At 44.8% G+C, this 26,456-nt stretch overlaps 1 protein-coding gene across 2 annotated transcripts in view; it reads right to left on the bottom strand.

The window, feature by feature from the left end:
• The window catches only part of FER1L6 (fer-1 like family member 6), a 974,281-nt gene that overhangs the window by 426,980 nt on the left and 520,845 nt on the right, over positions 1-26,456 (bottom strand). For both annotated transcript variants that reach the window (XM_085604988.1, XM_085604987.1), the window contains exon 3: positions 6,155-6,287. In XM_085604988.1, coding sequence (XP_085461114.1) covers positions 6,155-6,287 — 133 coding nt within the window. The remainder of the gene's footprint in view (positions 1-6,154; positions 6,288-26,456) is intronic.

Here is a 26,456-nt window from a genome sequence, read left to right on the forward strand (position 1 = left end):
AAATTCTAGAGGAATTGCGTGCGCTGCGCCCATTTATTGAAAAGACGAGTACAGATATGCAGCTTTTAAAAGATAAATGGGAAAATATGGATGCCCGTCTCTCTACTGTTGAACAGCACCTTCCTGAAGTTCAGTCCAACACACAACGTATAGACTCTTTAGAAAAAACGGTCCTCTCACTCCAAAAGCATACAGAGGATTTGGAAAATCGAAATAGGAGGAATAACCTCCGTATTTACAATTTGCCGGAAAATCTTGAGGGGGATAATCCAGTAACTTTCTTCACCACTTTCTTGTCGAAACTTCTGGACCTACCACCTTCCACCTCCATTAGTATACAAAGAGCCCATAGACTAGGTGCCAGAACGGGCTCCTCCTCAAAACCTCGTGGAGTCATTATTTTATTTCTGAAATACACAGATCTTTTATTGATTCTCTCAGCCGCGAGGAGTAAAAAACAAGTGTCTTGGCAAGGTCAACGAGTATATCTATCTCAAGATGTCTCTAATGTCACCGCCTCCAGACGTAAAGAATTTCTGGCTATGCGTCCCTCTCTGCGCGCCTTGGGAGCAAGATATGGCTTGTTTCATCCTTGTACTCTCAGAGTCACCTATCGAGAAAAGACTTGGTCATTTCAGGAACCTGGAGAATTAAGGAACTTTCTTCTTCTACACAGTGGAGAAGGGATGGACGCCTCCTCTTCTGCTTCGACCAGTGGCTGAAATTGGACTTTTATTGTTTAACTTGTTTGTCTTCCTAATGGCTTGTCTTTGACTTCGTGTATTCTCCTTACTTCTCATCTCAGTTCTTACACTCTCTTTTCGTATCTCTTCTCTCCTTTATCTGTTTCTAGCATCTCCTATATATCCCTCTATTTTCTTTTTCTACTCTCTGGACTTCTATTTTTACGTCTACATGTTATGTATGTTACCATTTTTCCCTTTTTTCCTCCCCAGACGGATATGTATCGGATACCCCTCTCAACACCTTGTCCCATTCCATGTTCCTTTTGTGCGGTCTCGATGTGGTTCTCCTCCTGATCCTGGTCCGTACGTCTTGTAAAGCATCATCACCTCCCCACCTTCCCCATGTGTATTTTTTCTCTTTCAGGTATGTTTAACGCAGTCATCCTTCTGGATTTGTACTGTCTTCTATGCATTCTCTCTTCTCTTCCTTCTTCCTTCCCCACTGGTCTCCCTTCCCTTTTCCCATCCCTCCCCTCCTCCCTTTTCCTTTTTCTTCTCCCTTTTCTACCTGTTCTTCCTTCTTCCTTTTTGAAGAGTTTTATGGTTAATACTTCTATACAGTTTGAATTATTATTACATGTACAGTATGTTTTTGCAAATCTTGATTTAGATCAGTTTAGTAAGCTTTCACCTTCAAAGTTGTTTCATGGAATGTGAAAGGATTTAATCACCCTATCAAAAGGCAAAGAGTACTCTCCCACCTTTCCTCTTACAATACAGATATCGTCCTTATCCAAGAAACTCACCTATCTGACATCGAATCTTTAAAGCTAAAGCGATTATGGGTTGGAACTGTTTTATTTTCTTCTGCTTCCCAAAAAAAGAATGGAGTAGCCATTTTGATTCATAAGCGTCTCCAGTGTAAAGTAGTTCTAGAAGAAAAGGATGACGAGGGACGCTGGGTCTTAGCTAAACTACTAATTAACAATATCCCACTTACGATACTCAATGTTTACGGTCCCACATGTTTGACTCCTCTTTTTGGCCCTCCATTACAGCAAAATGTATTCAGCGTAAAGATGATGCTTTTCTATTGGGTGGAGACTGTAACCAGATCATTGACCCATTTTTAGACCGAAGATCCTCTGTTCGTTTTTTTCCTCATAAACCTCATAAACAATTCCTTGACACTATCACCCAAACTCATTTGGTAGACTCATGGAGACTCACTCACCCAGAAGTTATGGATTTTTCCTTCTTCTCTCCTCCTCATGCTTCCTTCTCCCGCCTAGACTATATCTTTCTCTCTTCATCTCTTTCTCAACACCTTATTTCTTCCTCTATTGAACCGATTGTTATCTCTGACCATGCTCCTATTATTACTGTTTTTGACCTTCTTCCTCCTACTCCTAAATCTTCTCGCTGGCGCTTCAACCCCTCTCTTCTTACTGATCCTCTTTTTTCCTCCTCTTTTCGTGCTTTTGCTTCTGAATTTTTTCATCTTAACTCTACGCCTGATACCCCACCTCATACTCTTTGGGATTCCTTCAAGGCCACAGCCCGAGGTTTTATTATTGATTTTGTCTCTAAAAAAAAGAAAAAATTCCTTCAAAAGCGTAAAGTCACCCTTGCACATATTAAATCTCTGGAACATCAATTCTATACTTCCTCTGATAAGATTATGTCTCCTGAATTGCTTAAGGCTAAGATTGCCTTTAACAAACTTACCACAGACTCTGCCTCCTCTTTTCTTCTCCGGAGCAGCGCGCGATTTTATGGAGGTAGAAATAAATCAGGTAAACTGTTAGCTAATTATTTAAAATCTCGTAAAGAACGTACTAATATTGATTCTATTTATTCCCCCTCTAATGTACTTCTTCATACCAATGCAGAAATTTTGGAACAATTCCACTCTTTTTATGAAACTTTATATACTCCGGAAAACCCTCCCACCCCAGAGCTTATTCAATCCTACTTTGACAACATACCTCAACCAGATACTTCCCACCTTAATATTTCGGCTGTTGATTCTGACCTTACGATTTCGGAACTGTCCTCTGCTCTATCCTCCCTCACTAAGGGGAAAACCCCAGGACCGGACGGCTTCCCAGTTGAATTCTACCTACATTTCTCAGACCTTCTTTTACCCCACCTTCTATCTCTATTTCAGTCTTTTTGTTCTACTGGATCAGCCCAAGGCTCTTTTCAGGACGCTACCATATGCCTTATCCCTAAAGATGGTAGAGACCCTAAGTTCTGTAAAAATTATCGACCTATATCTCTAGTTAATGTTGACTATAAAATTTTTGCGAAACTATTAGCTCTTCGCCTTGACCCGCTCCTACCACATCTTATAGGGAAAGAACAATGCGGCTTTGTTAAGGGCCGCTTGACCTCGGATAATTCTAGACTCTTTCTTAATGTTTTAAGTAAAGCCCCTTCACTATCGATTCCCCTTGCAGCCATTTCAGTAGATGCTGAGAAAGCCTTCGACCGGGTTGACTGGTCTTTTCTTCTGGCCTCCTTAAAATGGCACGGCTTTAACCCTAAATTCATATCTTATATTTCTTTGATATATTCTATGCCCAAAGCGTCTGTTCTCGTTAATGGTCAACTCACTTCCCCATTCACACTTCAACGTGGTGTTCGTCAGGGCTGTCCCTTATCACCTCTTTTATTTATTTTAGCGCTTGAACCTTTCCTTACCTCCATACGCAGTAATCCATCCATCTCTGGCTTCCCGTACGGTAAACGTCATCTTAAATTGTCTGCATATGCTGACGATATTCTTTTATTTATTTCTGACCCGCCTACCTCAGTCCCCGCATTACTAAACGAATTTCAGAAATTCTCCTTGGTCTCCGGTTACAAAATAAACTCGGACAAAACAGAGATTCTTCCTTTAACCAAACTTTGTCTCCCCCACTTTTTCACGGCTACTGGCTTTGCTTGGAATTCTACAAAAATTAAATATCTCGGCGTTCTTTTTTCTAGCTCTATATCCTCCTCCATTCAACTCAACATGAATGCAGTCATATCTAGGATAGACTCATTACTCACCTCTTGGAATCCACTATTTCTTTCCTGGTGGGGCCGTCTTGACTCCATCAGAATGATGATTGCCCCTATTTTGATCTACTTATTATCCATGCTCCCACTTCGTATCCCAAACTCCTATTTCCGTCGCATTGATTCTACTTTGTCCAAATTTCTTTGGAAGCAGAAAAAAGCACGCATATCGCTTTCCAACCTACGTAAATCTAAACTTAATGGTGGTACCAACTTTCCAGACTTTCGCCTCTATCATAAGTCCTTTTCCCTTCGACAGGCTTCCCGCTGGTTATCTCAGGAACCCTCCCCTTTTTCTCCCCTCTGGCTTTCTGTTGAACAGGAACTACTGCTTCCGTACTCTTTCCAAGAAGTAATTCGTTTTACCTCTAAAGCCCCATGCCTTAATCCCCTTTTACTCAAGCATACTTCTTCTCTTCTGCGCCCTTTAGTTTCACCTTCCTCAGTAACGCAGGAATCCTTCCTACTATTGCCTATATGGTACAATTCACTTTTATTAATTAACAATCGACCTATTGCATGGCCCTCATGGAGAGCGAAAGGTATCATTTGGATACGTCATCTTTTTGATGGGTCATCCCCTTGCTCATTTCCTGCATTTCGGTCTCAATTCCACTGCCCTCCTTCTTTTGCAAAGAAATTCCCTATCCTTATGGAAACCATTCTAGATCGTTATTACTCTCTCCCCTCTGAAGACCTACCTACCTCATCTTCCTCTCTACTCACTGTCCTTTCTACAACTCCTAAAGCTTCCATCATTTACCGGTACTTTTTAGCCCCCAATCCAGATCGTCTCAAATCAAAATTAGAATTGTCCTGGGAGACAGACTTACTTTCTTCATGGCCGACTTCTCTCTGGGACAAAATATGGGCTCGATCCTTGAAGATTTCCCGTACTGCTTCTCTCACTCAATCCCTATTTTTCTTTTACCACAGACTATACCTTTCTCCTCTCTCTATCTCCCGCTTTCAACCTGATGCTGTATCTAACTGTTGGACCTGTAATGCCCCTTCTGCGGATCTTTTCCACCTCTTCTTCTTCTGTCCTTCAACTCGTATTTTCTGGTCTCAGCTATTCTCTCGCCTTTCTCGCATTTTCAACCTCTCTATTCAATTTTCTCCTTCTTTAGTATTTCTTGGTAGCCTTTCAGAGGATTTAGACCTCCCCCCACATTCTCGCGGTCTTTTTGACCTTATGCTGGCTCTGGCATTACAACATATTGTCTCTAATTGGAAATCTCTGAACAAATTGTCTCTCAATTGTTGGTGGAATCTTGTATGTCACTCACACAGACTTGATGTTGCTTTTGCTTCCTCCTGTAAACCCTCCCGAAATGTTGAATTTTACTGGCTACCTCTTACTCTATACCTTGATCAATCCGCCAAAAAGTGTTACTCTCCACTATCTTCAGATAATTTCAAGCCCCCCTGAACTCATGTACTCTTGCCTGCAGTTTTTCATGATATTTTTCAGTCTCAATATTGTTATTATTTAGCTTTATATTGACCTTCTTCATACTTCTTTTTCATTCATGCAATTACTCATATGATGGTCTTTTACTGTACTTTTTGATTGCCATTGACTGTATTTCCTATTATTGCTTACCCATCCTCTACGATCAATACCATGTTTTTGTTTTCTTCTCTCCTCCCTTCCCCCCCCCTCCTTCCCCCCCCATCATTTAAAATGCTTTGTTTTTCATTGTGATATTGGCTGCTTCTACTTTCTTTGTCCCATCTCATACCTTTGTTCTCATATTGGCTGATGTCACCTTATTGTAATACTTATTTTTCTCTAATAAAGCTTTCAAACATAAAAAAAAAAAAAAAAAAAAAAAAAGGATAACAACAGCGTCTAGGGCTCAGCTGACAAAAAGCACATGCTGTGACAAGAGTTCACATGAAAGAGATACACACAATCTTTCTGAGTGAAGACATTGACTCACAAATACATACTTCCACAATAAAGACAGTGTAAAGATCTGCATATGAAGGGAGAGGCCTGTTGAACATCTTCAAGCCCATCCAGCCTTACTTAGCACCGACTCTATTACTGGGCTAAACCATTGCTCTCACTCCAGGCCCATCATGTCTGTGGGCAAGGACTTAATTAGGGTTTTGAGGGCTGATGTGTTTGTATGGCCTTTTCTTTCGAAGCTTACACATTTGTTGTCTATAATTTTGCCATTTTTAATTCCATTTCAAGTGCAGTGGTTTTGCAGTAGAAAGTAGTGAGTAAATTGGGCTGTTTTCGTTTTCGAGTAGCCCCTACAAATCTACGTATCAATCACCATTTAGGAATCTGCCTCTCCAGAATGCAAAACCTCAAATAAGCTTCAATGGCAGTGACGTGTGAAGGGGGTGGGTCATACATTCATAGTCACATAAAATGGCATTACCTTTTCCTTGAAGCTGCACTGGAAATCAATCCACTGGAGGATGAAACGTCACCAAAAATACTCTCTGTACTTGCACTGATGCCTTCTTGTCCGCTGGAACCTTCAAGGAGGCTGTCGGTGTCATCATGTTCACCTGAAATATAGTATTAACATGAGGCACATTTATACCAATGGCATGGACTACCCCAAATGGTTCACATCACACATGCTTCAACATTAGACACGTACATGGAAACCATAGATTGTTTGTAGCCAGGTATGATGAAAGATTTTTAAGCACTTAGGTAGGCAGAGAAGCAGCTGTGAGCAGAGAGCTAGGCACTGAGACAGGGAAAACAACATAAAATATAAGTTAAGGTAGGCAGGCATGCAGAAAAGAGAGAGGTTGGAATGTAGGCTTGGTCTAGCTGACGAGCAGGCAGGTAGACAGACCGATAGGCTGGCCCTAGAGAGACAAAAAATTAGGAACTAAGGGGCAGATAAACACAGCTATTCTGTGGTCACAAACCCTGCAATTCAGAAAATCACAGGGCTTTTGACCACAAAATGGCTTTTTTCCTATGTACTAAAACAATTTTCTGATTCTGTATCACTATTAGGAAGAGATATTAAAGAGGTGTTGCCTCCTATACACCTAGCCTCCTGGACACCCAACCTGCCACTTACCTTTGGCCTTCAGTTCCTGATTGTTTCATCTTGATCCAGTGACACCACCACTGCCTGGGTTTTCCCACCCAGGTTTTCCCACTCACAGTTCTTCCCGCCAAAAGATGCCCCACTCACCCCAGGACCTACTTAATGCAGGCTGCAGCGCAACGGCATCATTAGGCACCTGGACACCTAGCCTGGCACTTGCCTCCAGCTCCTGCTTGTTCCAGCTGGATCCAGTGACACCGCCGCTGCCTGGATTTTCCCACCTGGGATTTGCAACTTACCATTCTTCCAGTCAACAGAAGCCCCACCCACTCCAGGACCTACTTAATGCAGGCTGCATCACCCATCTGCACCTGGACCACGCCCAGTGCCACGACCCCTGGCCCTCCCGCCCCGAAGATACACTATAGCAGAGTTCTACACCATTGAACCTGGACATCACAACAAACACTGCCACCGTGCCGACCCACACTCCACAGTAGGACCTTTCACCTGCACCCACTGCCACTTCACCTGCCGCAACACACACACCAGCCCACCAATCAGCCCCACCCTGAACACACCACAGACATCACCTGAACAAAAACACCAACTTGCATTCAATCTTCTCAACCCATGCTCACTATGCAAACACACCACAGAGATTTGGGATCTTATCTCTAACCTTGCACCTGACTTCCTCTTCCTCACTGAGATCTGGCTCAACCTCACTTCTGTGCCAAACATTGCCACTGCAGTATCAGAAGGATAAAAGATCACCCAGCACGACCACATCAACAAGCCTGGAGGAGGGATTATACACAAGGAATCCATCAAATATACCACCATAAATTACAGCATGAACACAGCCATGGAAAACCTTAACTTCTGATTCCAACAGACAGCTAAATCACCATCAGGGGCACCCTCGCCTACCGTACTCCATGGCCACTTCGAGCCTTGTGCAACTATATCGCCAACATCATCCCCCCCCCCCCCCATAGACTACAGCAAATACATTTTCCTCAGAGATCTGATTTTCCATTTCAACGACCACATTGACATCAACACTACCAACCTCCTCAACAGGATGAACAACATCGGACTCCCCCAACTAGTCCATGACCCCATGCACACCGCAAGGCACATGCTAGACCCCATCTTCACCTCCAGCGACTGCATCAGGTAAAGCCACACCACAGAACTCACCACTACATTGTCCACTTCAACATCACCAGATCAAGGACTTCCACCCCCAGTCTGCCCAATACCCCTCACCACAGCTGAGCAAAGTCTCAAACGATACATGGCCCAACGCTCTCAAACAACCCACCCTATCTCCTCCAACAACCTAGACCAGAACGTCAGAAACTTCAACAATTGGATCACCAACTGCGCCTACAACATGGCTCATATTGGCAACAACACCCACAGAAGGTCCACCAAGCAGGTGAGCTGTTACACTGAAGACCTCCGATCTGCTAAGCGACACTATAAACAACTTGAGAGGAGATAGTGCACTAGCAAGGAATTGACCGACAAAAAGACAGCCCTTAACATCTACCCCAGACAGTTGAGAGAATTTAAGAAAAAGGCCTTAGCCTCACACATTGAATCAAGCTCCAATAACAGCACAGAACACTTCAAGATCCTCAAAGAATTCTCTAACCCCTCAGCTGCATCAAACAACGTTACCCCCTCACAGAAACTCTTCGACAAGCTTGCAAACTTCTTCCATGAGAAGATCACGAACATCTACAGAAACTTTAAATCCCAGCCCAAGGCCAGCGATTTCTTCAAACAACTCAACAACTCCGCTACCACCACAGACATCCAACTAACTGAATGGAGCCAGCTCCCCCCACAGGACACTGCCTCAATCATGAACTCGGTCGTCTGAGGGGCCCCATCCGACCCATGCCAGCACTCATCTTCAACCTAGGAGAAGACAGAATCAGTTACATACTCCCCACCTTGTTCAACACCTCAATTGCTACCGCCACCTTCCCCGAGGACTGGAAACATGCAGAAATAAACACCCTACTAAAGAAACCATTGGCAGACCTCAGCAAACTCAACTACCGACCAATCTCCCTTCTCCGGTTCCCCGCCAAAGTATTAGAGCAAGCCATCAACTAACAACTCAACTCACATGTGGAACAAAACCTTCTACTCAACTCCTTCCAATCCGGATTCCGCAGCAACCACAGCACCATGACAGCCCTCATCGCAACTACCGACGACATCAGAGCCCTACTTGACCAAGGAGCGACTGCAGCTCTGATCCTCCTACACCTCTCAGCAGTTTTCGATACAGTCTCCCACCACACACTAATCACAAGGCTCCACGACATAGGCATCCAAGGATCACCTCTCTACTCACGCAAAAACTCTACCTTCCCCTTCAGCTCTAAATCCAAGGAAACCATCTGTGGAGTGCCCCACGGATACTCGCTCAGGATACCCTCTACAACACTTTTATGGCACCTCTGACCAGCATCGCCAAAACCAACAGACTCAACATCTTATCCTATGCCGACGACACACAACTCATCCTCTCCCTCTCCAAAGACACCACCAACACCATGACCAACTTACACAACTGCATGACAGACGACGCCAAATGGATGAAGGATAACTGCATGAAGTTCAGCATGGACAAGACAGAGGTACTGATTCTCAGAAGCAAAAGCTCCCTATTTGTTGCATCCTGGTGACCCTCAGAACTTGGACCTACTCCTACCCCCACTAACCACAATAGGAACCTAGGCATCATTCTGGACAACAAGCTAACCATGATGACTCAGGTCAACTGCTTCTCCTCCTCCTGCTTCTTCATTCTTGGCATGCTTAATAAGATATTCAAATGGCTACCCCAAAGCTCAAGGTGCACCATCACCCAGGCCCTCATCTCCAGCCGACTCAATTACGGCAACAGTCTCTAAGGAGGGATCGCAGTTCACCCCCTCCGATGACTACAGACCATACAGAATCCTGCAGCCAGACTCGTCCTGGATATCCCTAGATGAACCCACATCACCCCCTACCTCAGGGAACCCCTTCATTCCCTGTACAGAAACAATGTCAGTTCAAGCTCCTGACCCATGCATACAAGGCCCTGCACAACTGCAGACCCGCCTACTTGAACCACCACCTGAACTTCCATCAACCCACCAGACACCTCCAAGTCCCTTTCTCTAACCCTCACCCCCCACATCTGAAGTAGCAGATTCAGAGGTTGCTCCTTCTACCTAGCAGCAAAGACAAGTAATGGTCTGCCCTTTCATCTACGGTCCTCCCCATCTCTTCCAGAGTTCCGAAAGTCCCTGAAGACTGGGCTAATCAACTGGACCCTGCCAGTGCCTGGATATCCTCATGAGTGACAAGTAGCGCTCTACAAATCTATTGATTTATTGAATTCATAATGCTCTGTATTAATGCTTAACTACTTCAATTGAAATTGCAAACCATTGAAAAGTTACCAGTTCCCATATTGGGATTGTGTTGGGTAAGCTTGGGGACAGCAGTGGTCCAGAGGACCCAAACAGAAAACCATTTTTTTCATGACAGCCTTTATGTAACACAGGCTACTTAAAAAAAGGTTCGTGACTGGGAATGCAAACACATGGATGGTGATCTGCTGTACCTTACAAGCCATAATCACTGTGTTTGTAACCAATGTCAAGGGGTTGCAAAAAGCAACCTTCCTATTTAATATATACATCAGGGAAGTCATTCTGCAAACTCCTGCAACATTTCGGGATGTAACCTAGTAGTACACAGCTCGCATTAACAAATTACAGACTGATGGGAAAGAGACAGTGTACGATTTTCGGTCACGTTTTGCGATCAGTATTTTCATATGTTCTGCCCTGGACCTTAGCGACTGTTGCCTAGAGAGTGGCTGGAAGTTGGATAATGGGAAGTAGAGCTTGATATTCCAGAGGAGACTCAGAACGATTCTGTTTGGGGCATCCTACACACATGGTCCTTAAAGGCTAACTGACTTGTAGAATGCCATCTATTTGGCAAATGAGCAAACAATCACTAAAATCCAAGCAATTACTAAAATCCAAAGTTAAGGGTATTTCTGAGAGCTGCTTGGAGAGGCGTAGCTAAGTGATCTCAATAGATGAGTATGACAATCATTTTGGTAGAGCTCAGTTTCAAGTAGATGGTGGACATACTACATTGTATTAGGGAAAGTCATATTTTCAACCAATGGATGTCATTGAACAATGACACTTTGAAACTGAGTCGTGTGCTGTCAAGGCACTCATGAAAAGAGATGCCCTAATTAGAATTCCCACCTACTGTGTTAGGATGTTGAGGAGGGCCTGGTAATTAATGGTATCAAATGCTGCTGGTAGGTCAGGGAGAAGGAGCAGTGATGGTTTTCTTCTGGCAGTGCTTTAGTGCATCATTGATGACCAGCTGTTTCATTGCTGCTTCAAGGATGATCTGCTGCTAGCCCAGAGGAAAGCATCATCAGAGATCTTTCCATCTATACTCAGATATTTCAGGTTGGTGATTGGTCAGTAATTTGATAGCTCCTCTTGGTCTAGTTGAGGTTTTTGTTTAATGAGGGGTTGAGTTTATGTAATTTCCAACATGATGTGCAAATATTCCCGCTGAAATGGAATATCTGATGATTTCATGAATGCAAATGCAATATTAAAGGCACCCGAGTTTCAGATATTTGCAGCTGTGTACGTGTAGTGTCTAGAGCGTGGGCCGATCAACCTGAATTCAACAGCATACATTGTTATTTGACCTTGATGGCTTCTGCACACAGTGGTCAGACTAAGGTCGCGGTGCACGTCTAGGGATGTGAACAACAGACCGTTCTCATGTGAAGAAAAAGCAAGCAAGTAGTTTTACTTGTAATAACAGCTACCTGTAGTGTCGTGTGCAAAAGCAGCAAAGTGGCAAGATGGCGTTTAGCCTCTAAAACACTTATGCTAACATAGCAATGCGTGCACATAAAACCCCGTCCTCACTACACTACCACAGCTGGTTTAGGAACTTAGAGCCAGCAGTTGCTGCAATAAATGAAACAGTAGGGCCAGGGTTTCTAATAACGCAAGAAATGATCACATAAGATGAGATGTACAAGGTCATTCATAATACCTGGGGCCGTTTTATGCATTGTGATTGCTTGCACTCGGCGCACCTTTTAAAAGGTGCGCAGGGCACAAAAATCACAATGCGCCCTATTATGATGTATGCGCTGCCATCAGTGCAGCTGCGAACTTGTGCTGCCCTCGGGGCAGAGCATACTTTTGAAAACACGGAGCAGCTGCTCCGTGTTTTCACAAGGCAGGCGGCACCCGCCTGCACTTGTCCAGGGTAATAGAGATCCCCTTGCAGGCGGGTGCAGTCAGTGACTGCACCCAACTGCAAGGGCATGTCTGGGGGGTCCATGGGACCCCATTTACTCCCTGCAGAGGGCTGCTCTCAGGAGGCGCACTGAGAGTGCACCACCTTTTAAATGGCGCACTGTCATTGCGCCTCCTGGGGACTGCTTTGACTCTGCGTCCACATCTGTAATATGGCGTGGGGGCAGAGTAAAATTAATTCCCTGATTTGCATAGGGCACACCCCTATGCAAAAGAGGGAGCACCCTCTGAAGGCAACGCTGGCGCTTTTTTTTTTTTTTTTAAGATTTATAAATCGCGAACTCGACCCGAAGGTATTGGAGCGCTTTACATGAGCACCAGTTACGTTACACAAGGACACATTCATTTTTTTGGTAGGCTCAGGGAGATTAAGTGATTTGCCCAGAATCACAGGATGTGGAGTCGACCTCGAGGCATGAACCCTGGTTTTCCAGCTCCAAAGTCGGCGGTCTAGCCGTGAGACCACATACTCTCTCCACTCTCCACACTTAAAGTGCACTAGCACCATCGGTATTATAGAAAGGGACGCACGAGCATCTGAGTCCCCTTTCTATAATACCCAAGTGTCCTGGAGGTGTGCAAAGCGGGTGCAAAGGGCCATTGCGTCCGCGGGACACTTATTGTAATACGGCCCCTGGAGAGCACCGTCAGGAGCAAAACACCAAAAAAAACATCTAAATTGGTCTAATGGGGCATGAGACATCCTTAACAGAATGAGCCTCTCATGTGCAGTATTTTAGAGCTTGTTGCTGACGGGTTCAAGAAATCCCAAATGGGAATTACAAATCACCAATTGACCTCAAATTTAGTTTTGTCATTTTTCATGATTCCAAGGTGCCGCTATTTTGTCATTAGTTGGGGTGATTACTAGATGATATTCTACATGGGTTCTGTTCTATGGAACTCTTCTGGCCACTACCATCAAACCAAGACACTATCAGACTAAGAAATGTAAGTAAGAAAAAACAAGACAGTGGTCCTGTTCCATCTCTGCACCCAGAATGTGCAACAGCATCACCTTATCCATCAGGATTACCCCAACACTGCTCCAACTGAAGAAAGTGTTGAAGACTAACATATTTAAAGAACACTGCATCAAAGTGCATTACCCACTCACAACCAAGCGTCCTCACCTCTTACTCATTCACATTATGCTTTACTTTGACCATGTACAGTGCTCCACTGCCTTTTGGATAGGTTCACATTGTAGAAATACCATATACATGCATATGTTATTTGATATTTGACAGAAAAAGAGTGTTCAGTCTTTGGGTCTGTGTTGTACAGTGAGTAAGCCTGTAGGTTGTGGTGCAGGGCTAATTAATTGCAAGTCTAAACTCAGAATGCTATGTATTTTGATATCGGCTTTAATATTTGTCATATTCTAATTGTTTTAATGGGGATATTTGCAATTGTATGTTTAATATTTGGTTGTGAGTAAATGTAATATATGTATTTTTAAATCAATAGCACTGGCTTACCTCTTATTCTGTGTTTTGCTGAGTTTTGAGAGTCAAGAGCAGCTAGACGTTCCTGTGAGGCCGGGGTCACAGCGCCAGGGCATAGGGTGTGTTTCATGAGAACTTTTATGGTCTTGAATGAAGGGGCTGACACTCTGTTTAATGGTGTAACTAGTATTCACTATAGACCAAATAGTAAGGTGGCCACCAGTACACCAGAGGCAAAAGACTCCTGTTGTCACAATTGAAGACTAATGTTGTATGGCTGCTCTGGGACTACTTGAACCACTTTCCATATTTTCTCATGAACTGCAATGGAGGTACATTGTTATTTTCTTCTGCCTTTGAAGAAACCAGGCATGCTACTGTGCACCTCCCCTACTACCTCCGCTGTGGTTTAGCAAGCTCCAACCGCTGCTGCTCTGGTCACCGCTGAATAAACAGCAAAAATGTGTCATGTGTACATGGGACCTATGCATGGAGGACACTATGTTGCACACATTTAATTTGTTAAGGCACATACCAGGGAGCTGGGGTAAATAATCCGTGAGGCCATGTTGGTAGGCGGCATGGCCTGCCAGTGGTCACTTTGCAAGGGTTGTTTTTTACCCATCTAAATTTTATTGGGTTTATGTTTCAAACTTACAAACAAGAGAAGGACCCCACACACACTGTAAAATTTCAACAAGTTGCACAGTAATCCTCAGCCAGTTTGAAAAAGGAAATTCTGCCCCTCCGACTACCCCGCCCCCACGAACATACAATTACTTAAGGAGGTAAAACACACTTCATTAATCTTACAGCCTTAAATCCTCATACACAAGTTATAAGGCAAGTTAAAGGTTGCACAACCTTTGCCCTCAGGGGACCAGGTGTAGAAATCACAAGGATTTAGGACACCCAAGCGCCATCCATTTGTCAGATTCGAATTTGTGATCCATATCGAGGAGTGACTGTGTCAGCTTCTCCAAAGCTAGCAATGCCCAATGCATTCCTGCCAGGCCTGTATTATGGGTGTATTCAGGGACTTCCATTCCAGCGCTATCAGTTGTTTAGCTACAAATAGCATGCTCATTAAAAGTCACCAGTCTCCTTTGGTCATGCAAGCAGTTTCTGGAGTTCAGAACCCAAGGATAATTACTGCTGGGTTCAGCCTCAACGGGTCCCCAATGACTACCCGAATATGACCGAGGACCTCCAACCAATATATTGTTAACTTGGGGCAGGGCCACCAGAAATGTATTGTGTCACTCTCTTGCCTGCATCCCCTCCAACACGTAGCCTCTGCCGCACTAGATATCAGCTTCAAACGAGCTGATGTTAAGTGCCAATGCATCATTACCTAGTATACCAGTTCTCTATTTTGTACACTCTTAATCAATGTAGAGATGTTAGTCCATAGTTTCTCCCAGTGGGAAGAGGTTATAGAGATCCTCAGGAACCAAACTCATTGCTTTAAATATACCATTCTGTATTCGGGCCTGGCTGAAGAGGGGTAAAACCCCGAAACCGGTCCTAGGATGCTTGATTCCGGTCCAGGGAAGACATGGCTTGGCAGTTCGGGTTGGACTTTTCCCATGAGGCACAGGGTCAAGACTGATTTGCATATGGCCATGTCTGAACTGGGGTGGTGTGGTGAGCAAAATAACGATGGATTAAACCCAGATCTGTGACTGGGGGTGAATGTTTTGCCAATGTGCAACATTCCGTCCATCATCTTGTGTGTTTTGCTTTTCTTGTTAGTTCACCCCCCACTCTACCTAGCCAGGATACATTAAGATTGTTCCACTTGGAAAGATCTGTCTTAATAGTGTTACGTAGATGGAGGAAATTCACAGAGTATAGTTGTCTGTATTGTGGGGTGATGTATATTCCCAGATATTTCAACTTTTTACTAGTCACCTATCAGAAAGAAGCCAATGCCAAAAGTGTTCATTTGAATCCGTGTTCCAATAGTATTCCAAGCATCCTCAGCTTTGTCATAGTAGACCTTGAATCCCAAGACTCCATTGTAGGTTTCCACGATTTCTGCTATTTTAGGGATGGAACTAAGTGGGTCCATCCATCACTGTTAGCAATATGTCATTGTCAATGAGACTGCTTTTATGTTGTTACCCCTAGCAATCCCTCTCGAAAGGGTTGTCACCAACCTCTGCCTATCACTGCTTAATCGCCACCAGCGCTTCCATTGCTAACGTGGACAGGAAGGCTAGGGCATCCCTGACATCTGCCCCTATATAATTGGATCAGGGCCGATTTCTCCCTATTAACCAATATGCCCAAAGGATGTGTGCAGCTTGCAGCCAACCATGACCACATCCTCAGACCCAGGCCTATTGCTTCCGGAGTTCTAGAGAGGAATAGAAGGTCTACCCTATCAAATGCTTTTTCAGCCTCCAGCAACAGGATCAGCATTGCCATCCCTATGCGGTTAGCTTTTTCGATTAAATGAAGTACCCTCCTAATATTACTTACTACCTGTCACTGTGGCATGAAGTGTGATTGGTCCAGATCCACAAGAAACGGCATGTGAGGTGACAGTCTGGTGGGCAGAATTTTTGTAAAATCTTTTACATCTCTGTTCAATAGGGCTAAAGGGGGATAGATTTCACATTTACCCGGGGGTTTACCCCGTTTATTAATAGGGATAGTATTTGCCTCCGACATTGATGGCGATACGGTGTTAGATAGTAGGAATGAATTAAATATCTTAGCTAAGCGTGGGATTAGGACAGGTTTAGGATGTTTATAGAAGCACTTTGTTAATTCATATGGTCCTGGGATCAGGATGTAACTCCTGGATAGCTTTGCCGACTTCCTCCCCTGTAATATGTTCTTCCAGTTCATCTTTATTAACCTTACTTAGGACTGGCAGGCGAAATGCTGATATAAAGGACTCTACCTCCTCCAGAGATACACTGTTAATCTGATAGAGGGTTTCTAATAGCCGCAGAAGGCCTTGACTTTGTCAGCACTCTGGTCCAGGTTTAAATCTCACTCTTGGTGGAGTGTAGGAATGTGTCTATGAGTTCTGTGGGTCCTCACCCACCGAGTAAGGAGGGGCCCCATTTTGTTGGTGTGCACATAAAAACGTTGTCACAAGCACAGCAGTGCTTTTTCACATTTTTCAGTGGCGCAGAGAACAAATTGCTCTTTCAGGGATAGGGTTTCTCACATGTCTTTCAAAAAGCCCATAAAGCAATGGCGTCTGATGCTGACTTTATTAGGAGATGTCTCGGTGGAGCCATTAGTCTCAAAGTATTGACTAGTTGCTTATTTAATCACTTGCCTTGCTGGTCTACTTTTCATTAGGGACTTATCCAATCTCCAGTATGGCTGAACATTGTGAGACAACTTCCTCCTACCATCCCATCTAAATCAGGCGTGATCAAATATTGCTATCTATTGTACTATATGTTATAGAGTGGGTGTCCTCTAAAATATTACAGGGGCCCCGCATCAAGTCAATATGCGAGCACAACCTGTGGACATGGGAGAAACATGCATAATCCATGTCATCAGGGTGCTTACTGCTCCACAGGTCTGTCAAGCCCAAATCTTTTATATCTCACAGCAGGGCTGGAGACATTGTACTGTGCAGGTATCGCTCTTGCGTGTGTCTATCCAGTAGGGTGTCAACCAGTTGGGTGTCAGGGGATAGACTGAAATCTTTGACCCAAAGCAGGCTAGAGGGTCCCAGCCACTTTTTAGGGTCAACATACAGGCATAGTCTCGGTGGAGGCATGCATATTAAGGATGCAGAACGGGAATCCCTCTGGCTCTCCTGCTAAGTAAATGTAGCAACCCTCTTTAATGTACTGAGTCACACTGGTGACATAAAATTGAAATCATGGCTCCTCCTGTCTTTTCTACCGTAGCTGCAAAATATTGCATGGGTAGAGCTTGTTTCTCTTCAGGTGGGTGCATGTATTTTTTATATGTATTTCCTGTAAGCATAGGCTATCTGAGTTTACATCCCTCACCTCCCTCCAGATGTTATGGCACTTAACAGGGTAATTCAGCCAGTTTATTTTCCAAGATACAACTTTAGCCTTGTCCACAAAGATTTGAGTAGTTCCAACGGTGGTCAAATATACTCTGAACTTCCCGTTCCATGTATGTATCAACATTTACGGTGTGATGGCTGCTGTACCGCCTCCCCTGCTCACACAAACCTTTTAGTGTTTGCAGTTTGCTCCCCCCTTCGCCTGCACCCTCCCTCTGGCATCCTCCAGTCCAGTTAACCCTGCCAAAAATTCCCTCTCTGGGAGTAGGGATCAGGTACACCCCTAACATGAGGATACGTCATGGTGTAACCTGCTTCAGTCCACTCTGGACCTCATCAGAGCAAAAACGAAACTCCACAACACTTAGCGGTGTTCAGGATCAGTACCAAGAAGATCCGCCATGGTGAAGTCCAAGGCTATAGTTTAGGCATGTTCGCTGTGACCGTTGGGCCGTTTCACTTCTGATTTGACGGACGTGGTGGTTTAGGTTTCTCCCATTTATTTTTGGGCTTCTATCTTGCTGTTTCTTCTGCTTTTGCCAGTGATTGTGGTCAGTCCGTGGACGGGCCTAGGAGTTCCTGAGCATCCTCCAGAGTGTGCACCACTGGGGTTTTCAGATCGATCTGAAACCAAAGAGCGAATGAGAATGCCCATCGATATATGATTTGTCGTCTGCATATCTCCACTGTCTCTGGAGCCAGTGCATGCTTCTTATTCAAAGTGGACTAAGAAAGATCTTATTACAAGGCTGTGATTTGGTCTTGGTAAGTGAGTTGGCCTAGCATCCTGGCTTCCTGCATTATTCTGTCTTTACCTGGTGGAGAGGTGTGGCTCACTGGTTAGAGGCGGCAGATCCGCAAGCAGAGAATCGGCCAGGGACCAGGGTTCAATTCCCGACGCGGCAGGGTCGTGGACCAGGGTCAAAAACGGACTCGATAATTCTCGCCTCGGTACCTACTCTAACCAGGAACACACTCGGCAACTCTGGGCATTAGCTTGCCTCATCTCCACAACGGCCCCCCACATTCGCCGGGGATGCCTGGTTTCACCTTGGAGATACCCAGGAGGGACCATCTCACAGGGATAGCCAGGACGGGTTCCCCAGCGGTCTACAGCGCCACGACGCCTCAGGGCAGCAGTGCGCTTTACAAGACACATACACATACATTTACCTGTGAGGAACTTAGTTTTGTGATAATGTCTCTGGGTCTTGCCCGTGGATATGGTCTAGAAGCTCCGACTCTGTGAGCCCGGACAATCAGTATGGCAGCGCTGACTTTTCTTTGAGGACATATTTGAAGAGGTTTCTACAAAACTGGACAACGTCGGCTCCTTCTCAGTTTCTCAAACAGTGTGGATTCATATGTTATAACAGCTTGAACTATCCTCCGGTGCATTTCTCCCATAGTTCCCACAGCTGTAGAACCTCGTCCTCTAACTTAGTGCCAGAGTCATATAGCTTTACCATCTTCTGACACATGGGGATTATGTTGTCTTCATTAGTGGCCACTCATTCCCCCAGGGCTTGAAGTTCTTTCGTCACATCAGAGAGGCCTGCCGCTATAATATCAGATTTCTGGGCAGGCACATGAGTAGTCACCACGTTCGAGATTTTATCATGCAGGTCTTCTTTTGTGACAGCCCCCCTTTCTCCTCTTTAAGGTCACTGTTACTCCAGCACCCGGTGCGGCCGAGGGCTCAGTCCAGACCAAAAGGTTTCGGCTTCCTGGGGCCATTGATAATATTGAACCCAAACACTCGCCAAGTCTCTTTTGAGTTTTCATCTTCTTTCTCATGTGGGACAACTCTCCTTGTAAAACACTTGGGCGTGAGGGGAAGAGTCTTGAGGTGCGTGTCGACCACCTCATGGGCTGAAAGGGCCTCCTCAATTCTTATGCAGGCACTTATACCCAGGGCTAGCTTCTAGGCCTTTTCCTTGTTTTATGCAGTTATTCCTTTGGGAATCAGCAGTGCCTCTGCTTACATCAGGGATGGGATACTTGCTAGGTGGACAGCAATCCAGGTTCCTGACACTTATTCTCAGCTCACCGCCGATGGCCCCTCCCACGTGGAGAAAGTGTCACTCGAGAGACCGCCTCGTTTTCATCTCACGGAGATGTGCGTAGGTCCAAAATGGAGACAATCGAAACCCCCACCCAAAGATTAGTTCTTTCTCTAGACTGCAGAAAGTTCTGGCAGGTCTTTCTTCTTCCAGGCAGTGGTCATATCTCCAGACATGCCTTGGCAAAGCCAATAGGTTGGCATGCATTCTCAGTTGTAAGTCAGACCTATTACCATTGCTCATGCTTGCCTTTTCATTTTTTTGGGTGAAACTGTTTAGGGATCAATGATTTGCTAATAAAGTCCACGTGAAGATCTTCTAATAATGGTCTTTTAATGTAGTTTGCATCTATTCCTCTAACTATATAATCGCCCTGGCTCTTGTCAATAACAAAACAGAGACTAAAAGCATTAGCACAGTATGCAGCACAATCCAGTCGATAATTGAACTGACATGAACTCAGTAAGGAAGGTAACTTTTACAACTGAATCTTTTGTCCTCTCTTAATTTGTTTTGCATTTGAATGTTTATGTACAAGAAGGGGCACTTATTGATCCGCCTTTCGGGAAAAACAAGATAAAACAAATGAAAACTAATCCCTCCTGAGCATTTCAGCAGCACTGGGTTTGTCATTCTGTGTGCATTGTGGGTGTTTTCTGTCTGTTCTTTAATGCTTCAGACAGAACATCATGTAGGCTCGTGACCACTTCCCTGCTCATATCCTATTGACGCCAGGGCGCTCAGTTTGTCTCTCACTCACATTGTTGACTCTGCGAGTGACCCAGAGGTGATACTGTTCACTAGCGAAATATCTTCTCAGGAAAGACGATCAAAAACATGTTTCAGGTTTGTGCGAGCTTGTGCGTAGCTTGGCCTCGTCAGAAAGAACGGAGGCCATACTGAGGCCCTCAGGTACCCAAGCTAGAAGGTTTGTTTCTTAAAATGATCCTTAAAGCACTGAGGGGAGAATTTACACCCACCAGCAAATGCAGCAGTAATATCTCGTGCAGAAATACTAGGGCGTATTTACACTATTTTGGTATAGGGCAACGCCGCAAGCCTTCTAGCTGCGCTGCTCCACGTAAAAACAAGCATTGGCATAGCCAATAGGTCTCACCTTTGGGACCTTATAAGTGTTTAGCCATGCAACAGTTGCATAACTAAATACTTATAAGGTCCCAAAAGCGAGACCTATTGGCGCCGACAATGGCATAAAGTCACCGTTGAGGAACTACAAAAGGAATGGAGGCAGCCCATTCCCACAGAGACAGACAGTACAGAAACTTTGTTAATTAAATTTAATAATTCTCTTAAAGAAGCTATTGATAAAATAGCACCTCTAAAATTGCATAAGCAATATCCTGTCACTAAACGGGAATCATGGTACACTGAGGAGCTCAGAACAGAAAAACAAAAATGTAGGAGGTTGGAAAAAAAATGGAGGAAAACACGCACTGAAGAAAATAAGAAAGCATATCAGGAGGCTCAGACTAAATATCACAAAAACATTAAACTTGCCCGCAAGAACAGTATCTCCCAACAACTGGAAGAAGCGGGAAACCGTTCCAAGGAGTTGTTTAAAATTCTTCAGGACTTTGTAAAACCCACTGCATGTAAAAGCCCTGATGAATTCTCTCAACAACTATGTGATGAAATTTCCCTGTTCTTCGAAAGCAAAATTAATCTGATATATGATAAAATCTTATCAGCTGTCACTCAAAATAATATTAGCCTCTCTTCCCCCTCTACCCTTTCCACACGTAATCAAGCCACATTTATGACATTTCCTGCAGTGAGTGACTCGGATTTCACCTCCCTTATGAGCCATATTAAATCTGGCTCCCCAGATGACTTTCTATCCGCTACTATCACTGCGTCTCTGAAGCCTCTGCTCGGGCCCCACATTCAATCATTGATTAACCACTCCCTTAGGACAGGATTTGTACCCACGGAATGGAAAAAAGCAGTAGTGAATCCCATTCGAAAGAATGCTGCGATTCCATGGACCGATCTTTCAAATCTTCGACCCATCTCCCTCTTACCCTTTCTCGGCAAGATGACTGAGAGACACGTAAACATTCATTTGTCTAAATACATCGAGGAAACGGAGGGCCTAGACTTTTCTCAATCTGGATTCAGGCCCAATCACAGCACTGAATCTGCCCTCCTCTCAGTGACTAACAACATCAAAATGTCACTGGATGGAGGTAATTCAATGATTCTAGTGCTGTTAGATCTCTCCGCGGCCTTCGACACTGTGTCTCATGAGATACTCCTTGATCGTCTAAGGGAAAGAGGTACAGGGGGTGTGGCTCTTTCCTGGCTGGAAAGCTTTCTTTCAGAACGCCAACAAGAGGTGATATTGGGCTCCCACCATTCTATCTCAAGGGAGCTCACCAAGGGAGTACCACAAGGCTCATGTCTAAGCCCCACACTGTTAAATGTGTATGTAGCCCCCCTGGCGGATATCGTAAGATCTTATGGATTCACTCCTGTTTCGTATGCTGACGACACTCAGCTTCTGTTCCCCTTTAAAAACCTGACGCCCGCAATCCAAAAATCTTTTGCGGACGGAATGAGGGCAATATCCCACTGGATGGCCGCCAATCGCCTCCAGTGTAATGTTGGGAAGACTGAGGTAATGCTGTTTGGGGATGCCACACTCTTGTGGTCTCCGGACTGGTGGCCTCTTGATCTAGGACCTACTCCAACTCCTAAACAGACTGTTAAAAATCTTGGTGTGCGTCTAGACAAATCCCTTCTGTTTAAAGAGCACACAAATCAAGTAGCAGGCTTATGCTTTCAGACCATTGGGCTGGTCCGGCGAGTCTTCCCTTTTCTATCAGACTCCTATAGGAAGACCCTTGTCCAAGCCTTGATTATCAGTCGACTTGACTATTGTAACGGCTTGCTGGTTGCGGCTAATGAAGAACAGTTTCAAAGACTACAGGTAGTCCAAAACACGGCTGCGAGACTAGTTCTCAACGCCCAGCCTAGATCTCCGTCAATCCCCCTTTTGGCAAAACTTCATTGGCTTCCAATCAAACAGCGGGTTAAATTTAAAATCTGCTGTATTATTCACAGTTGTTTATTCCGCCATGGACCAAAATACCTAAAAGAACTTTTCAAACCTTACACGCCCAGTCGTACCCTGCGTTCCAGCAGTCAGCAACAACTTATAGTTCCCAGGATAAAAAAAGCCAGGCAGGGAGGACGTGCTTTGTCCTACAAAGGACCAATCATTTGGAACTCATTGCCCTCTGCTCTTAAAAACGTTACTAACCTTCCAATCTTAAAAAATTTTTTGAAAACGTTCCTATTTGCCGGCTGTTAGGCTCCTGTTAGGCACACTCCCTGCATAAGATAAGATCTGTGCTCTTTGGTAACCATAAGCGCGGAGATACCCCTTCGGGGGTCGAGTTCCTGCGCTATATAAGAGTATAAATAAATAAATAAATAAATATGCAAAGCGATCGCGATCACGATCAAACATCAAAGCGAAACCGAAAGTAATGGCGGTAAAGCACAGCGCGCGCCCGCGCACATGGACTGTGGCTCTAGGCTGGCCTGGTAGCACTTTTTGGAGTCCTCTCAATAAGTCTCGCCAGACCAGCGCATGCGCTGGGTCAGACGAGACCTAAAAAGGGCAGGAATCTACCGTATCTACAAGATACTTCGCATTCCAGTCTTTTCTTGCAGCGCCGGCGCACAAACTGCAGCCGAGCACCAATGCAGGCACCAAGGCTGTCTGTGTTTTTGGCATGATTGTTTTTGTGCAGGGAGGCACTTTCCTCGTTAACAGAACAGAATGCATCACACGTGGAATGTGGAAAATACGAGGAAAAATGTAAACCGTTTTCCTAGTAACGCCTGCTTTTGGAAGACATTAGTTTTGGCACTGCCCCAGATTTAGGATATTTTGTGAATGTGGGGCAGTGTCAAAACCATGGATGTTGCGAGGGAACACCACAGCCAGACCCATGGAATGCCCTTCCACGCAGAGGAAGGCATTGCCTTACTCCATGCTTCCAAGGCTATGAAAAGCTACGCAGGGTGGCCTTGTATATATGGGCTAGCACACGGCGCCTCTGGAGCATAACAAAAGCGAAACTACGGCAGCGTAAAAGTGCCGCAGGGGCATTGTAAATATTCCCCACTGTTTCCACAAGCCAATACTGTGGCATTTAGCTAGCTCCATCTCTAGTTTGTACCACTTTGGGCGTAAACATGGTTGTTTGGCAATAAATGCTATTATGAGTTCAGTTGTTTTAATGCACATGGGCCTAAAACATTGAGTTCCAGGGACACATCCTCCAGGTCTAACTCCAGAAAAAGGCAGGTTTCATGGAAGCACAAGCAGAAACCTGTGTCATACTACTGATCTACAAATGTTACACCTCATTCCAAAATGGCCTAAAGGGGACTAATTCAGAACTCCCTAGTAGCACAGCAATTAGTACTACTAACACCCGTAGTACCAGTAATACGAGCTGCGCTATTACTGTATGTGGTAACCCCGTTGGAAATGGTCACCAGTGGTAAAGAGGAGTTGTAATTGCCAGCAACAAGGATTCGGCAGGTTTAATCTGGATCTTTCTGGGAATTTTATTAGTAGCAATTAGCTTCCAGGAAAAAATCATAATTATTCCTGTGAAGTTCACAATATGAACAGAAATGCTGTAATGTGGTGAGAAGTAATAATACCCAGAAACCCAAATGACCAGTCAGCCAGCCGAAATCGTAACTGCACTAAACATAATTGATATAGGGAATGAACAGTGCTTTCTTTGTGCCATTGGCTAGAAGTGGTAAGCAACAGCACTCCTTTTTGGGACCTGGAACCTATTTTCGGTCCGACCTACCAGACAGCTCAAGCTATTGGTGAAAAGACCTATTCTCAGCTTAGAGGGGGTTTAGAGCCCACCCATTGCTTATTATGTGTTGACTTTATTCGCACTCCCATTTGCTTGATTTTTATTCATAAGATTTTGTGTGCTTTACTTCCTCTTCTTGTGTTTGCCTTCCCCTGGAGCATGGACGCATTACTTGTGTCCTTCCACTGCTCACGTTTGAAAACTACTTTTTTCTTTTTGTTTAAGCACTCCACAAGAGTGCATGTGTTTTACAGTGGTATACCTCGTGTAATGTTCCTCCCCCTCTGACGGGCTCCATGTTGCAATCTCCCTCCCTTGTGATTACCCTCGAACAGCTTTAGGTTCCTCTTTCTAGCCCGTGTGTTTCTCTTCCTCAATAATTCTTGTTCTGCTTTCTCTCTTGACTTGCATCCTTCGCCCTCTGTTAAGTCACCCCGGTATTGCTTCTCTCCCCACCCATGCCATCAGTGTTGCTTCCCTCCACCCCACCTAAAAAAAAAAAAGAAACATTTTCCTGCAACTTGTTTTATTTTTCTCTACTAATTCAACTCAGAAAATGGAATAAAAATACACCCAGGACACTTTGTAGTTGAACTCACACATTTTGCACATGCTTACAAATGGAGGTAGGCAGGCATGTCATAGTGCCTTTTTCTTGTTTCCTCTTCAGCTATGCTACACAGCATCTGGCATTCTTCACAGCATTGCTAAAAACCATTAGTAAAGCAAATAGGTCCCAAAGGCGATACCTATTGTCTTAGCCATAGTCTGTTAATTAATGGAATTTGACACAGAGCAAACTAGGGTAAAAGGCCAAAAAGGGGGAAAGAAGTAGGGAAGAGGAAAAGATACTATAAGAGCACGATAGAAAGATAGGAAATGTAGGGTGGTGGAGGAAAGAGGTATAGGGTTTTTTCTAGACTATGCCAAAAAACAGAAGTTCTCATCATTGGCTCTACCCCCTCCACATGGGATGACACCTGGTGGCCGCCCCGCCCTCGGAAACCCAACCACCTCAACAGACCATGCAAGTAACCTTGGCATCATACTAGACTCATCACTCACCATGAATCGCCGGATAAACGCCGTCTCCTCCGCATGCTTCAACACCCTCCTCATACTACGCAAGACATTCAAATGGATCCTCCCCCCCGGGCTCCAGGAAAACGGTCACTCACGCACTCGTCACCAGCAGACCGGACTACGGCAGTGCTCTCTATGCCGGATTCACCCAAAAAATCCTCCGCAAACTCCAGACTGTCCAGATTGCCGCAGCCAGACTAATTCTCGATATACCACAGCACAACCACATCACCCAACACCTCTTCGACCTCCACTCGCTCCCAGACGAAAGAAGAATATCTTTTAAGCTGCTCACACACACCTACAAGGCCCTCCACAACACCAGTACTCAATACCTAAACAACTGCATCTTCTTCCACGCCCCAAAGAGAAACCTCTGCTCAGCCGACCTCTCCCTAGCCACAGTCCTCTGCTTCTTCAGGATCAGAGCAGGTGGAAGGTCCTCCTCCTGCCTCGCAGCCAAGACACGGAACGATCTCCCCCTTCACCTCTGGCGAAGCCCGACACTGCACCAATTCAGGAAGGACCTCAAGACATGGCTCTTCGAATGACCCCTACGGCGCTGCTCACACCCCCTCGCCCCCCAGTGCCTTGAGACCCTAACGAGTGAGTAAAGTGCTTTACAAAATCCTGACTGATTGGTTGATTGATTGATTGATATGCTGCACTGGTATTTCGCACCCTCATATTTAAAACTGTAGGCAACAGGCTCCTGAGTACTTTGATCCCCTTCACTTCTGTTTTAATACATATTAAGCAGACATGGTAAAGTACCCTCTAATGT

Source organism: Triturus cristatus, chromosome 5_1 (genome assembly GCF_964204655.1).
Source record: "Triturus cristatus chromosome 5_1, aTriCri1.1, whole genome shotgun sequence".
Taxonomy (NCBI): Eukaryota; Metazoa; Chordata; class Amphibia; order Caudata; family Salamandridae; genus Triturus; species Triturus cristatus.